At 43.9% G+C, this 17,017-nt stretch overlaps 1 protein-coding gene across 1 annotated transcript in view; it reads left to right on the top strand.

The window, feature by feature from the left end:
- LOC132885843 (doublecortin domain-containing protein 2-like) overlaps positions 1-16,814 on the top strand; it is a 42,001-nt gene extending 25,187 nt beyond the window's left edge. Inside the window, exons 8-9 of the mRNA XM_060920360.1 lie at positions 5,864-5,946; positions 15,572-16,814. Coding sequence (XP_060776343.1) covers positions 5,864-5,946; positions 15,572-16,342 — 854 coding nt within the window. The 3' untranslated portion in view covers positions 16,343-16,814. The remainder of the gene's footprint in view (positions 1-5,863; positions 5,947-15,571) is intronic.
- Positions 16,815-17,017: the final 203 nt, after the last annotated feature.

Genomic DNA, 17,017 nt, shown 5'->3' with positions numbered 1-17,017 from the left:
AGAACATCATGCTGTGAAAGAACATCAAATCAACACCTTGCCTGATCCAGGATTTTTACGTCAGTGACATTTTAACTCGACACACATCACACCCAGCGCTCGAAACTAACGGTGTCCCGACGTCCCGGGGACCATAAAAAATGTCACCGGGACACAAAATTATCATATCTGGGACAATCCCGGGACAATGGAAAAAAATAGATCTAGAAAAAAAGTTCTACATTAATATTATTTACAAAGCCGTAACACATACGTAGACATTCACCTAATTTGTCAATTTTAATTTTAAAACGTTAACAGCGAAAAATACATAGTAGCTACACTTTCGATGCACCTGCATCCGTAGGCTACAGAGCAGCGCATTCTGTTCTAGAATCTTCGGCCGGAGTCCGCATTATATGGACTTGGAATGGAATTGCTACCGCACACGCTGCGCCGACTCTTGCCAGAACAAAAATGCTGAAGTGGTTGAAGCGGACCGACCGCGGGGAAGAAACTGAAAGCCCAGACATAACGTCTCCGGGACCTTCAGGATCCAAAGTGTCATCGCCTGGTCTGCAGGCAACGCTAGCAACTGAATGAACTTAATGAACACTGTTAGACACGTTATAAAATACAACAGGAATGATGTGGATGATATTGACGGAAGATACCGTTCAACAGAATAAGTGAGTTTTCTTGGTGTCTTTCTAGTTCAGAAAGTTTAGTCAGTCAGCAGCACAACTACGCTCGGACCTGCCACTATGTTGATGTTGCAAACATTTGCACCCACGTTTCGGCAGCGAAAGTTCATAAAATGGATAACGGAAAGTTCATAAAAATGGATAACGGTCTCATCTCATCTCTAGCCGCTTTATCCTGTTCTACAGGGTCGCAGGCAAGCTGGAGCCTATCCCAGCTGACTACGGGCGAAAGGCGGGGTACACCCTGGACAAGTCGCCAGGTCATCACAGGGCTATGGATAACGGTAATGGTGAAAATGATAAGTTGGCCTTATAAGTGCCAACAGATATTCAAGGTATAAGTAGATGAAATGAACATAAAAGGGGTCTTATTTTCAACTAAAGTGTACTGCAGATGTAGGGAGTTGAAACATTTTCTGAATGAGCTAGTTGGCCCCTTTAAATAAACGGGTATCTATTCATACAGTGAGATTGCCAAAGTTAAATAAACTGAAAATGCAATAACTGTAATTTTGAAGTAGATGATGTATAGGACATGTGTCGCTTGTGTCTTGTGACTTATTGTAAAAATGATATAAAGGGTTCAAAATCGCATAGTTACAAATATAATAGTCACTTCATATGATAATATTAACCACTGGTTATTTCAGAGAGGAAAAAAATGGGGACACTATTGCTTCCATTCGGGACAATACAACACAGAATTCGGGACCACTGGGGGACACAAAGAAAAAAAGTTAATTTCGAGTCCTGATCACACCTCTGCCATCGTATGGCTTTATCACCACAAGTGTGTGTCTCCAAGCGATCGCACTCGGGTCATACGCAGAACCTGTAATCGGGTTCTCAGTGGCTTTGTTGCTGCAGTGATGATCAAAGACACGTACACATGGAAGATCTCGTAAATAAACGGCGCACGGTTCAAGTGTGATACGGTTTCCCAGTGGACGTCTCTTCAGGCTCACGTTTACCAAAAGAAAAAGGTGCCGTTTCCAACAGGGGTTTATTTGCTGGGAAATGGCACGGATCACCAGGAAGCTTCCAGTTTATTAAAACAACCCATAAACATCACATTGAGTGTTGTGTAAACACCTCGGAAAAGGTTTGGCTGAATGCAAACAAATTAATGCTTCTCACAGGGATGAGAATGAAAAATATTTAAAAAGTCTGAAAAAACCAGGGCGGGGCCCATGGCCCAGGGGGGCAGGGCCCAGGGGCTAATGATTTTTGGCTATTTTTTATTTATTTATTTTCTTTATTATTAGACAGGGATATTATTATTAGACAGGGAGATTCTTTTGTGTAATCTGAGCTGAAGTGGGTTTTGTACTTTGGTTTTTTGGGGCGCGCGTGCTCTCTCTGCCATGCCGATCCTGTAGGCTGCACTGACTCAGCTGAAAACTCCGGTCCTCGAGAAAAGAGATAAAAGCCCGCCCACACTGAAAGCTGATTGGCTTATTTTGCTGAGTAACCCAATCAGGATGCTGTTTGTCTGGCATGCGCTACATGAACAAGCACACAGTCTCCCTCGCGCGCGCACATTCTAAGATCCGTGATGCAGACCTTAATGGTGCGCGCACACGCTCAAAAACGATCATTTTGGTCTGAAAAAGTCGGAAATCCTCCGATCGGCGGAAAATTCTCATCCCTGTTCTCACCTCAAACGCTGATGCAAATCTGACCTCCCTTCACGTGCTGCTAGTGAGATAATTATTCTGCTAACTCGCGAATGGCGTATATTAGCAAAGCCATCACATCATGCTTGACAAAATTAAATCAAGTGTAATCTCTATGGTTTCGATAGTAACGATTCGCAGGAACTTACGGCGGCCACGCCACAATAAACGGATTTCAAGAATGTGCAGTCGTTGATACGGTGGAACTTTCTTCAAAAGAGAAGTGGGTTTTTTTTGGTCTTTTATTTCAAGTGTGGGAATGAATGTTTACCGCCGTTCTACTGCAAATTAAAATAAAACAGGGACCAACTTCTCTGACGGTAAATGCAACCATAAACGGATAAAAAAAACCACACACCACGAAAAAACTTGAATCGTGAGTAAATTTCTGCACAGTAAGAGGAATAAATCACACGAGGACATGCTGGTACAGAAAAACAATCAACTTGTGGTTGTTAACAATCGCTCTACTTTGCAACAGAAAGCCTCCGGGTGGTACTTTTCTTATGACACTGTTGACAAAAATTGCTTCGTAAACATCTAAATTTATAATGTTAATTGCTTTAGAGTTTTATAATTTTAAAAATCCCTGTAATTTCCTTTAATTAAAAAAAAGGCATTAAAATGGTGTTTAATTTGACTTGGGATTTTTTTCTGAGCCTTTTTCCTCACATGAAAACGTTTCTGCCAAGGCCAAGCAAAAAACAAGTGCGTTTTTCCATAAATTATCCATCATCGCTGCTTCACTTGAATCAACTCCTGCGTTTGAAATGAATTAAACATCAGTCCGAGAGTATTTCATTATTTTTTTCTCATTCTGCTGCTTAATTATGAAGTGGATATTGATTTCTGGGACAGAACCTGGCTTTATAACAAACCCAACAGACGTGGATGATTCTCTCCTTCACCAGAGCACACAGCGTAAATAACAGGAAAATTACCACCATCAGAACACCTCCTCAGACGCACACATCTCATTAATATTAATATCAAGACTGACATGGCTGCAAGAACAACGTTTCAAATGCTTACTTGGTGTGATGAGCGAGTTCACACCAAGACCCTCAGTGAGATGAAATGGGATGTGCTTTTGCAGGGACGGGACCACCAGAGGGCGCTACAGTCTGTGCAGTAATCCTGAGTCCATGTTTAGCTATGCAAAATGTTAGCCTGAGATTTGATACGTGACGTTCCCGGACAAGTCGGATACTACGGACTTGTGTACCGGATGCCGAGATCTTCGGACAGCTGCCTCGGCTGTCCCAGAAAATGCACTTCCGATTGGCTGTTTCTACCTGAAGGTTTTCGCAGCTTTTCCGCTCATTATACAAGGAGAACAGGTTATCTTGCGAATTTTTTCAGTTCGGTTGCAACAAGGTGTTTTTTTTTTTTCTCGCTGGTAAAATTTTTACTTGGATTTAATCGCGAATAAACCACCTCGCAGACTAATGACCACAATTTTACGCAAGACAACGATTAATACTATTGCTTAGCTGTGATTGGGTGAAATTTTAATAAGATTTGATCAGGAAGTTGTTCTTGAGCAGCTCAAAACGGGCGAACCCATCAGACTAATGGTTAATAATTTACTCCAAGATATTAACACTGAGAATCTGAATTTTTGTCGTCGCAAACCACCACAAGCAAGATGGACCTTGAGAATAAACCTGGTTTTGGAACATCATTTAACTTTTTTTTTTTTTTTATTAAATTAGCTTTGTTGAACAAATCTCTATTTTGTAGTTTTTATCCCCCACTGACCGAAAGGCCCAAAGGGGGATTATGTCGTGGAGATGTCCATCCATCCCAGGAAAGGGTGCTCACCTTCTGAAATCAGCTCCTCTCACAATTTTTGGAGGAATTTCACCCAATTTGACAAGAGGCATTGTTATGTATGTACTACGCATATTGCAATTGTGTTCAATTCGGTCACATTTTACCAGATTTGCAGCCCTTGATTAACAACATTATACTTGGGCAATTTCATGAGTGCGTTTTCCTTCTGAAATCAACTCCTCTCACAATTTTTGGAGGAATTTCACAAAACTTGGCAAAAGGCTTTATTATTGGACACTAATACGCATATTGCAATTTCATTTGCAATATATTGTCCTCTCAGAGCACTCTCATTATTAATTAGTATGCCAATTAGGCACAATACTTTTCATGTTGACATAATTTGAAAGCACTTGAAACTTTGGACAACATCTAAACATTTTAAAGTTTCTCAGTTTTGAAGAAAAGTCATGATACTTTTCGTACCTTGAACCAAAGACAGATTTGTGGTCACAAATTTTTATTCATTTCTACACAAATATCATAATCAAAGTCTGTGCTATTAAAGGAAGCTCATTTTTGTTGTCACTTTACAACAAAGATATTTTTTAGCTCAATCTGATGTTTATCTCTGGTCAAAATATAATACTTGAAAAATTCCAACAAACCCAAGTTACAGAGTGGATACAGAGTACATTAACATAATACATAATACACACACTCCAACAACACACATCAATACTGCCACAATCCACTTCCATGCTTCATTATTCTAACCCGAGATTAACACTCATATATCATAAACACTTCTATACTACAGCAACACACTTTCAGACAAGTTATACATCTTCATACGACACAAGCACACTTTTCCAACCATCCCTGAAATTCCATAAAGATGAAAAGCAGGAATAAAACAGATGGATCTCACCAACACAATAATTTCATACGTCCAAATGATCCAGTGTTCACGTACCGCCATGATTTCACTTCAGCTCTTTTCGCCGTGCGTTATTCCAGTAAGAAGGGACTAAAAAAAATAAGGGAGAAAGAAAACTAGATCAAAAACAAAGTGGATATAAACAAACTGAAAAAAAATCATTAAAAATAAACAAACCAGATAATAAACTAAATCAACTCAATAGAGTAAAGGACGAAAAACTGAAAACAACTAACAACCTCGATGGAAAAACTAACCACCAAACAGAGCTAACAGCCTCCCAGGTAAGATTTATTAGCAAGCAGGTGAAGGGGTGTGGCTTAAAGCAAGGAATTCTGGGAGTTGGAGTTCCTGCAGATCAGTGGTGGGTTTCCCAAAAGCCTCTGAACACTAAGAGCATCTTAACTCGGAGAGAGTTCATTGTGCTGCTCGCTTGACCAGTTAACGATGATGTTTGCGCTACGATGCTTTTGGGAAACTCTGCACAGAACAGTTTGTGACAGGAAAGCATTAACTCTTTATAAATCTACAAACAAAACACTTCTATCCTTTCAGACTTAACATTCCTAGCACTAGAGACCCCTTCTGGAAAACCTCACCAGATCGACCGTGACGTTTTTAATCCACTTCAAATCACTCAACACCTTCTGACCAATCAGAGTCCAGAATTCAGCAGTACTGTGGTGTAGATTTTTCGACACTGATATGACACACAGAGTCTCTTCTCCTCGTGGTGTTTTACACTCCATCCGTTCCTTTTTCTCTTTTTTTATTCTGTTCCTTCACAGACAACGCAGATCCCAAACCCAACGGCGAGGACATGGAGGGTGAAGAAAAGCCTGCAGAAGACAAGACTTCATCAGCAGAGCAGGTCCGAGCTCACGACACAACTGACAACACAAAATAAACCTCGTGTGTTTCCTCAAAGTCCAGGCCAGTGTGTTTCGATTGGCTGTGAGCAGTACACACTTTCATACCACACACCATTCACCCTTCCACACTACACACCATTCACCCTTCCACACTACAGACCATTCACCCTTCCACACTACACACCATTCACCCTTCCACACTACACACCATTCACCCTTCCACACTACACACCATTCACCCTTCCACACTACACACTTCACCCTTCCACACTACACACCATTCACCCTTCCACACTACACACCATTCACCCTTCCACACTACACACTTAACCCTTCCACACTACACACCATTCACCCTTCCACACTACACACTTCACCCTTCCACACTACACACCATTCACCCTTCCACACTACACACCATTCACCCTTCCACACTACACACCATTCACCCTTCCACACTACACACCATTCATCCTTCCACACTACACCATTCACCCTTCCACACTACACACCATTCACCCTTCCACACTACACACCATTCACCCTTCCACACTACACAACATTCACCCTTCCACACTACACACCATTCACCCTTCCACACTACACACCATTCATCCTTCCACACTACACACCATTCACCCTTCCACACTACACACCATTCATCCTTCCACACTACACACCATTCACCCTTCCACACTACACCATTCACCCTTCCACACTACACACCATTCACCCTTCCACACTACACACCATTCACCCTTCCACACTACACCATTCACCCTTCCACACTACACACTTCACCCTTCCACACTACACACCATTCACCCTTCCACACTACACACCATTCACCTTTCCACACTACACCATTCACCCTTCCACACTACACACCATTCACCCTTCCACACTACACACTTAACCCTTCCACACTACACACCATTCACCCTTCCACACTACACACTTAACCCTTCCACACTACACCATTCACCCTTCCACACTACACACCATTCACCCTTCCACACTATACCATTTACGCTTCCACACTACACACCATTCACCCTTCCACACTACACCATTCACCCTTCCACACTACACACCATTCACCCTTCCACACTACACACCATTCACCCTTCCACACTACACCATTCACCCTTCCACACTACACCATTCACCCTTCCACACTACACACTTCACCCTTCCACACTACACACTTCACCCTTCCACACTACACACCATTCACCCTTCCACACTACACACCATTCATCCTTCCACACTACACACCATTCACCCTTCCACACTACACACCATTCATCCTTCCACACTACACACCATTCACCCTTCCACACTACACCATTCACCCTTCCACACTACACACCATTCACCCTTCCACACTACACACCATTCACCCTTCCACACTACACCATTCACCCTTCCACACTATACCATTCACCTTTCCACACTACACACCATTCACCCTTCCACACTACACACCATTCACCTTTCCACACTACACCATTCACCCTTCCACACTACACACCATTCACCCTTCCACACTACACACTTAACCCTTCCACACTACACACCATTCACCCTTCCACACTACACACTTAACCCTTCCACACTACACCATTCACCCTTCCACACTACACACCATTCACCCTTCCACACTATACCATTTACGCTTCCACACTACACACCATTCACCCTTCCACACTACACCATTCACCCTTCCACACTACACACCATTCACCCTTCCACACTACACACCATTCACCCTTCCACACTACACCATTCACCCTTCCACACTACACCATTCACCCTTCCACACTACACACTTCACCCTTCCACACTACACACTTCACCCTTCCACACTACACACCATTCACCCTTCCACACTACACACCATTCACCCTTCCACACTACACCATTCACCCTTCCACACTACACCATTCACCCTTCCACACTCTTCCAGCACACTTCCACACTACACCATTCACCCTTCCACACTACACACCATTCACCCTTCCACACTACACACCATTCACCCTTCCACACTACACCATTCACCCTTCCACACTACACACCATTCACCCTTCCACACTACACACCATTCACCCTTCCACACTACACCATTCACCCTTCCACACTACACCATTCACCCTTCCACACTACACACTTCACCCTTCCACACTACACACCATTCACCCTTCCACACTACACACCATTCACCCTTCCACACTACAACATTCACCCTTCCACACTACACCATTCACCCTTCCACACTACACACCATTCACCCTTCCACACTACACACTATTCACCCTTCCACACTACACACCATTCACCCTTCCACACTACACACCATTCACCCTTCCACACTACATACCATTCACCCTTCCACACTACACGCCATTCACCCTTCCACACTACACACCATTCACCCTTCAACACTACACACCATTCACCCTTCCACACTACACACCATTCACCCTTCCACACTACACACCATTCACCCTTCAACACTACACACCATTCACCCTTCCACACTACACACCATTCACCCTTCCACACTACACCATTCACCCTTCCACACTACACACCATTCACCCTTCCACACTACACACCATTCACCCTTCCACACTACACACCATTCACCCTTCCACACTACATACCATTCACCCTTCCACACTACACACCATTCACCCTTCCACACTACACCATTCACCCTTCCACACTACACACCATTCACCCTTCCACACTACACACCATTCACCCTTCCACACTACACACCATTCACCCTTCCACACTACACCATTCACCCTTCCACACTACACACCATTCACCCTTCCACACTACACACCATTCACCCTTCCACACTACATACCATTCACCCTTCCACACTACACGCCCTTCACCCTTCCACACTACACACCATTCACCCTTCAACACTACACCATTCACCCTTCCACACTACACACCATTCACCCTTCCACACTACACCATTCACCCTTCCACACTACACGCCCTTCACCCTTCCACACTACACACCATTCACCCTTCAACACTACACCATTCACCCTTCCACACCACACACCATTCATCCTTCCACACTACACACCATTCACCCTTCCACACTGCACACCATTCATCCTTCCACACTGCACACCATTCACCCTTCAACACTACACCATTCACCCTTCCACACTGCACACCATTCATCCTTCCACACTACACCATTCACCCTTCCACACTACACCATTCACCCTTCCACACTACACACCATTCACCCTTCCACACTACACCATTCACCCTTCCACACTACACACCATTCACCCTTCCACACTACACACCATTCACCCTTCCACACTACACCATTCACCCTTCCACACTACACACCATTCACCCTTCCACACTACACCATTCACCCTTCCACACTACACACCATTCACCCTTCCACACTACACACCATTCACCCTTCCACACTACACCATTCACCCTTCCACACTACACACCATTCACCCTTCAACACTACACCATTCACCCTTCCACACTGCACACCATTCATCCTTCCACACTACACCATTCACCCTTCCACACTACACCATTCACCCTTCCACACTACACACCATTCACCCTTCCACACTACACACCATTCACCCTTCCACACTACACACCATTCACCCTTCCACACTACATACCATTCACCCTTCCACACTACACGCCCTTCACCCTTCCACACTACACACCATTCACCCTTCAACACTACACCATTCACCCTTCCACACCACACACCATTCAACCTTCCACACTGCACACCATTCACGCTTCCACACCACACACCATTCACCCTTCCACACTACACACCATTCACCCTTCCACACTACACCATTCACCCTTCCACACTACACAACATCCATTCTTCCACACTACACCATTCACCCTTCCACACTACACCATTCACCCTTCCACACTACTCTAGCACTCTTCCACACTCCACCATTCACCCTTCCACACTCTTCCAGCACACTTCCACACTACACCATTCACCCTTCCATACTACTTCATCACCCTTCCAAACTACTCCAGCACACTTCCACATGACACCATTCACCCTTACACACTACACCATTCACCCTTACACACTACTCCAGTATACTTCCACAGTACACCATTCACCCTTCCACAGTCCACCAGTGTCCTTCCACACTACACCAGTATATTTCCACACTACACGAGTGCTTTTCCACAATACACTATTACTCTTCCAGACTACACACTTCAGTACTACACTAGTGCTACACTACACTAGTACTACACTACACTAGTACTGAAGCACACTTCAGTACTACACTAGTACTACACTACACTAGCACTGAAGCACACTTCAGTACTACACTAGTACTACACTACACTAGTACTGAAGCACACTTCAGTACTACACTAGTACACTTCCATGTAGCACCAGTACACTTCCATACTATGCCAGTACACTTCAATGCTACACCAGTACACTTCCACACTACACCAGTACACTTCCACACTACACCAGTACACTTCCATGCTACACCAGTACACTTCCATGCTACACCAGTACACTTCCACACTGCACCAGTACAGTTCCACACTACAACAGTACACTTCCATGCTATGGAGCACTTGCATGTGACGTCACAGCCGATCCAGATTGTGACAGACGCCATCTTGTCGGTCAAACGCCATATTCCGCCTTCTACTTCTACTTCTGCTTCTACCTTTTCTTCTGGAAAACCCTACTATATACAATTCTACTACAACGGCTGCGGCTACAAGCTCTCCCTACCTGTGCACGTTTTTTATGTTTTTTGTGTGTATTTTTGTGTGTTGTTCGTCTGTACCGGACTTCAATATCCACTACAACCGTATGGACTTACTGGACATTGGTTTCCAGCAGAAAATGACGGTTTGTAGCGATTTCCATCGCATGCACAACATTCCCGACGAGAAAAAAAAACATTCCGGACGAGATAGCGAGACCAGCGGGGTCTCCGTGGATTGTTATCGGAAGCAAAGCGAAGGAGGCGGTGCCGGGAGCGGAAGCAAAAGCGAGGCTGCAGAGCCGGCCTGTTGACTAAGCTCAGAAAACAGCTACTCAAATCTCCGCTGCCAAGCCTCTACCTCTCCAACGCCAGATCCATGTAAACAACACGGACGATTTGGAATTACCTTATTCTATTCTATTATCGGCTGGTCAGTGCTATACTCAATACTTAAGTGACATACCCATCCAATGAGGATTCTTGTTTACAAGATGCCACATCTGAGTCGCTGACAAATCCTGAATTTCTGTAAAGAAAACTGTCCAGAGATTTATAGGCACGCAGTGCTTCACCACTGAACAGCAAGGGAAAGTTAATGAGGTAATTTCCACGTCCGGGTATTCCGCTGACAGTTCAAAATCCGGTCGTGAAAACTCCGTCCGGTAAGCCATAAGGGTCACAAATCTGTAGATGGTTTATTTTAGACATATATCTAGTTATCTGTTCATTAGAAAAATGAGCCGTGTAGTCCGTCGGTTGAAATTGGTCCATTCTGTACACGAGTGCAGCAGTATTCAGTGGTGTTTTTAACCGACAAGATGACGGTTGTGTACTTTCCGGTCACGTGACTGCAAGATCTCTATACCAGTACACTTCCATGCTACACCAGTACACTTCCACACTACACTGGTACACTTACATGCTGCACCAGTACACTTCCATGCAACACCAGTACACTTCCACACTACACCAGTACAGTTCCATGCTACACCAGTATACTTCCATACTGCACCAGTACACTTCCATGTAGCAGCAGTACACTTCCATACTGCACCAGTACACTTCCTCACTGCACCAGTACAATTCCATGCTACACCAGTACACTTCCTCACTGCACCAGTACAATTCCATGCTACACCAGTACACTTCTGCACTTCACCAATACAGTTCCATGCTACACCAGTACACTTCCGTACTGCACCAGTACACTTCCATGTAGCAACAGTACACTTCAATATGACACCAGTACACTTCAATACTATGCCAGTACACTTCCATACTGCACCAGTACACTTCAATATTACACCAGTACACTTCAATACTATGCCAGTACACTTCCATACTGCACCAGTACACTTCCATACTGCACCAGTACACTTCCATACTGCACCAGTACACTTCCTCACTGCACCAGTACAATTCCATGCTACACCAGTACACTTCCATGCTACACCAGTACACTTCCACACTACACCTTTACACTTACATGCTGCACCAGTACACTTCCACGCTACACCAATACACTTCCATGCTGCACCAGTACACTTCTATTCTGTACCAGTACACTTCCACGCTACACCAGTACACTTCCACAGTACACCAGTACACTTACATGCTGCACCAGTACACTTCAATACTACACCAGTACACTTCCACGCTACACCAGTACACTTCCACAGTACACCAGTACACTTACATGCTGCACCAGTACACTTCAATACTACACCAGTACACTTCCACGCTACACCAGTACACTTCCACACTACACCAGTACACTTCCATGCTGCACCAGTACACTTCTATACTATACCAGCACACTTCCATGCTACACCAGTACACTTCCATACTACACCAGTACACTTCCATACTACACCAGTACACTTCTATACTATACCAGCACACTTCCATACTACACCAGTACACTTCTATACTATACCAGCACACTTCCATGCTACACCAGTACACTTCCATACTGCACCAGTACACTTCCATACTACACCAGTACACTTCCATACTACACCAGTACACTTCTATACTATACCAGCACACTTCCATACTACACCAGTACACTTCCATACTGCACCAGTACACTTCCATACTACACCAGTACACTTCCATAGTACACCAGTACACTTCTATACTATACATGCACACTTCCATACTACACCAGTACACTTTTATACTACACCAGCACACTTCCATACTACACCAGTACACTTCCATACCACACCAGTACACTTCCATACTACACCAGTACACTTCCATACTGCACCAGTACACTTCCATACTGCACCAGTACATTTCCATACTACACCAGTACACTTCCACACTTATATATTAAAGGATCTAAAAGTGTTTTGTCTGGAAGCATACTTCCATACTACACCAGTACATTTCCATACTACACCAGTACACTTCCACACTTATATATTAAAGGATCTAAAAGCGTTTTGTTTGGAAGCACACTTCCATACTATACCAGCACACTTCCATACTACACCAGTACACTTCCATACTACACCAGTACACTTCCACACTACACCAGTACACTTCCTCACTGCACCAGTACAATTCCATGCTACACCAGTACACTTCTGCACTTCACCAATACAGTTCCATGCTACACCAGTACACTTCCGTACTGCACCAGTACACTTCCATGTAGCAACAGTACACTTCAATATTACACCAGTACACTTCAATACTATGCCAGTACACTTCCATACTGCACCAGTACACTTCAATATTACACCAGTACACTTCAATACTATGCCAGTACACTTCCATACTGCACCAGTACACTTCCATACTGCACCAGTACACTTCCTCACTGCACCAGTACAATTCCATGCTACACCAGTACACTTCCATGCTACACCAGTACACTTCCACACTACACCTTTACACTTACATGCTGCACCAGTACACTTCCATGCTACACCAATACACTTCCATGCTGCACCAGTACACTTCTATTCTGTACCAGTACACTTCCATGCTACACCAGTACACTTCCATGCTACACCAGTACACTTCCACACTACACCTTTACACTTGCATGCTGCACCAGTACACTTCCACGCTACACCAATACACTTCCATACTTCACCAGTACACTTCTATACTATACCAGCACACTTCCATACTACACCAGTACACTTCCATACTACACCAGTACACTTCCACACTACACCAGTACACTTCCACACTACACCAGTACACTTCCATACTGCACCAGTACACTTCCATACTGCACCAGTACACTTCCATACTACACCAGTACACTTCTGTACTATACCAGTACACTTCCATACTACACCAGTACACTTCCATACTATAACAGCACACTTCCATACTACACCAGTACACTTCCACACTTATATATTAAAGGATCTAAAAGTGTTTTGTTTGGAAGCACACTTCCATACTACACCAGTACACTTCCATACCACACAAGCACACTTCCATACTACACCAGTACACTTCCATACTTCACCAGTACACTTCTATACTATACCAGCACACTTCCATACTACACCAGTACACTTCCATACTACACCAGTACACTTCCACACTATACCAGTACACTTCCATACTGCACCAGTACACTTCCATACTACACCAGTACACTTCTGTACTATACCAGTACACTTCCATACTACACCAGTACACTTCCATACTATACCAGCACACTTCCATACTACACCAGTACACTTCCACACTTATATATTAAAGGGTTTAAAAGTGTTTTGTTTGGAAGCACACTCCCATACTACACCAGTACACTTCCATACTACACCAGTGCACTTCCATACTACACCAGTACACTTCTGTACTATACCAGTACACTTCCGTACTACACCAGTACACTTCCATACTATACCAGCACACTTCCATACTACACCAGTACACTTCCATACTGCACCAGTGCACTTCCATACTGCACCAGTACACTTCCACACTCATTAAAGGATCTAAAAGTGTTTTGTTTGGAAGCACACTTCCATACTACACCAGTACACTTCCACACTTATATATTAAAGGATCTAAAAGTGTTTTGTTTGGAAGTACACTTCCATACTACACCAGTACACTTCCATACTATACCAGCACACTTCCATACTACACCAGTACACTTCCACACTTATATATTAAAGGATCCAAAAGTGTTTGTTTGGAAGTACACTTCCATACTACACCAGTACACTTCTATACTATACCAGCACACTTCCATACTACACCAGTACACTTCCATACTATACCAGCACACTTCCATACTACACCAGTACACTTCCACACTTATATATTAAAGGATCCAAAAGTGTTTTGTTTGGAAGTACACTTCCATACTACACCAGTACACTTCTATACTATACCAGCACACTTCCATACTATACCAGCACACTTCCATACTACACCAGTACACTTCCACACTTATATATTAAAGGATCCAAAAGTGTTTTGTTTGGAAGTACACTTCCATACTACACCAGTACACTTCTATACTATACCAGCACACTTCCATACTACACCAGCACACTTCCATACTACACCAGTACACTTCCATACTACACCAGTACACTTCCATACTACACCAGTATACTTCCATGCTACATTAATGCAGTCCCACAATACGGTACATTAGTGCACTTCCGTACTAATGACCTGATTAGGACACTAGAACATTGGAACATACAGTACTACACGAACATACTTCTCCAGCAGCATTAAACTTTCATCAAGAAACATGACGAGAAAACTTTTCACACTGATCAACTGGTGAATCCTCGTAAAGTTTGAGGTGTGATCAATGACATTCACTTGCTCACAGGCGGACAACAGTGAGGACAAAGCAGTGGGAGGGGAAGAGGCAGCAGCTGGAGAGGAGCTGGCATCAGCACAAGAGGAAGAGGCAGCACCAGGAAAGGAAGAGGCAGCAGGAGAAAAGGAAGAGGCAGCACCAGGAAAGGAAGAGGCAGTAGCAGGAAAGGAAAAGGCAGCGGCAGAAAAGGAAGAGGCAGCAGGAGAAAAGGAAGCGGCAGCAGCAGAAAAGGAAGAGGCAGCAGTAGAAAAGGAAGCGGCAGCAGGAGAAAAGGAAGCGGCAGCAGGAGAAAAGGAAGCGGCAGCAGCAGAAAAGGAAGAGGCAGCGGCAGGAAAGGAAAAGACAGCACCAGAAAAGGAAGTGGCAGAAAAGGAAGAGACAGTAGGAGAAAAGGAAGAGGCAGCGGCAGAAAAGGAAGAGGCAGCAGCAGAAAAGGAAGAGGCAGCATCAGGAAAGGAAAAGGAAGCAGCAGAAGACATGGCAGCAGCAGAAAAGGAAGAGGCAGCAGTCAAGGAAGAGGCAGAGGATGAGGCAGCAGGAGAAAAGGAAAAGGCAGCAGTCAAGGAAGAGGCAGCAGCAAAGGAGGAAGCAGATGCAGAGGCAGTAGCAGAATTGGAGGCAGCAGTGGAAAACGAGGCAGCAGGAGAAGACAATCCAGGGCAACCCAAGGAACCTGCAGAAGAAACAGGAAACAGAGAGGGGGCGGGAAAGGACACGGCAGCAAGGGAAGGAGGAGGAGAAGAAAACGAAGAGAAGAAACTCGTGACGGCGAACCGATAAGAAAATACAGATCCATTTCGAAACAGCAAAGGATCGAATAGTACATTATATTTATTTATTTTTAGTTGGTGACAATGGGGGAAGTCCATATAAGGTAAAGTGAAAACATATTAGCATATGACATTAGAACAAAGAATATACAACTAACTCAAACTTACTGCAGATGATAGTGGGCGTGTCTGTCTCCATTTAAGGAAATGAGAATTGGAAGATGGAACTGGGGCCGTGTATGAACGTGTGGTGTAATCACGTCACTCTGAGCCGCCATGTGTGTGGGGGGGGGGTTTAGTCACGTTACGGTGAGCGAATGATGGAACAAACGCTGCTTTATTTTATACACATAAAAAAAAATCTAATATTTGCAGAGGTATATTTTGGGAAAGTGCTTCATTATTGTGTGTCGATGTATGAATTAAAATAATAAAAAGCATGAATGAATGAAAATAAATAAATAAAGTTATTTAGTTGGGTATTTGGAGGTGAATGTGTGCTTTATTTGTGAAATTTCTTATTTGTATTCTGTGGAACAGTAACAATGGAGCTACAGCATCAATCCACAGTAGTAACAGGAAGCCATTTTAGGTTGGAAAATAGATGGCTGTTTCCATGGAAACTCAACGACACTGCCATGCACCCCGTATAGCAACGACGGTAATTACGTTTTTTCAACATTTT

This window comes from Neoarius graeffei, chromosome 5 (genome assembly GCF_027579695.1).
Source record: "Neoarius graeffei isolate fNeoGra1 chromosome 5, fNeoGra1.pri, whole genome shotgun sequence".
In the NCBI taxonomy this organism is placed as follows: Eukaryota; Metazoa; Chordata; class Actinopteri; order Siluriformes; family Ariidae; genus Neoarius; species Neoarius graeffei.
This window is presented reverse-complemented; position numbering and strand designations above follow the sequence as displayed.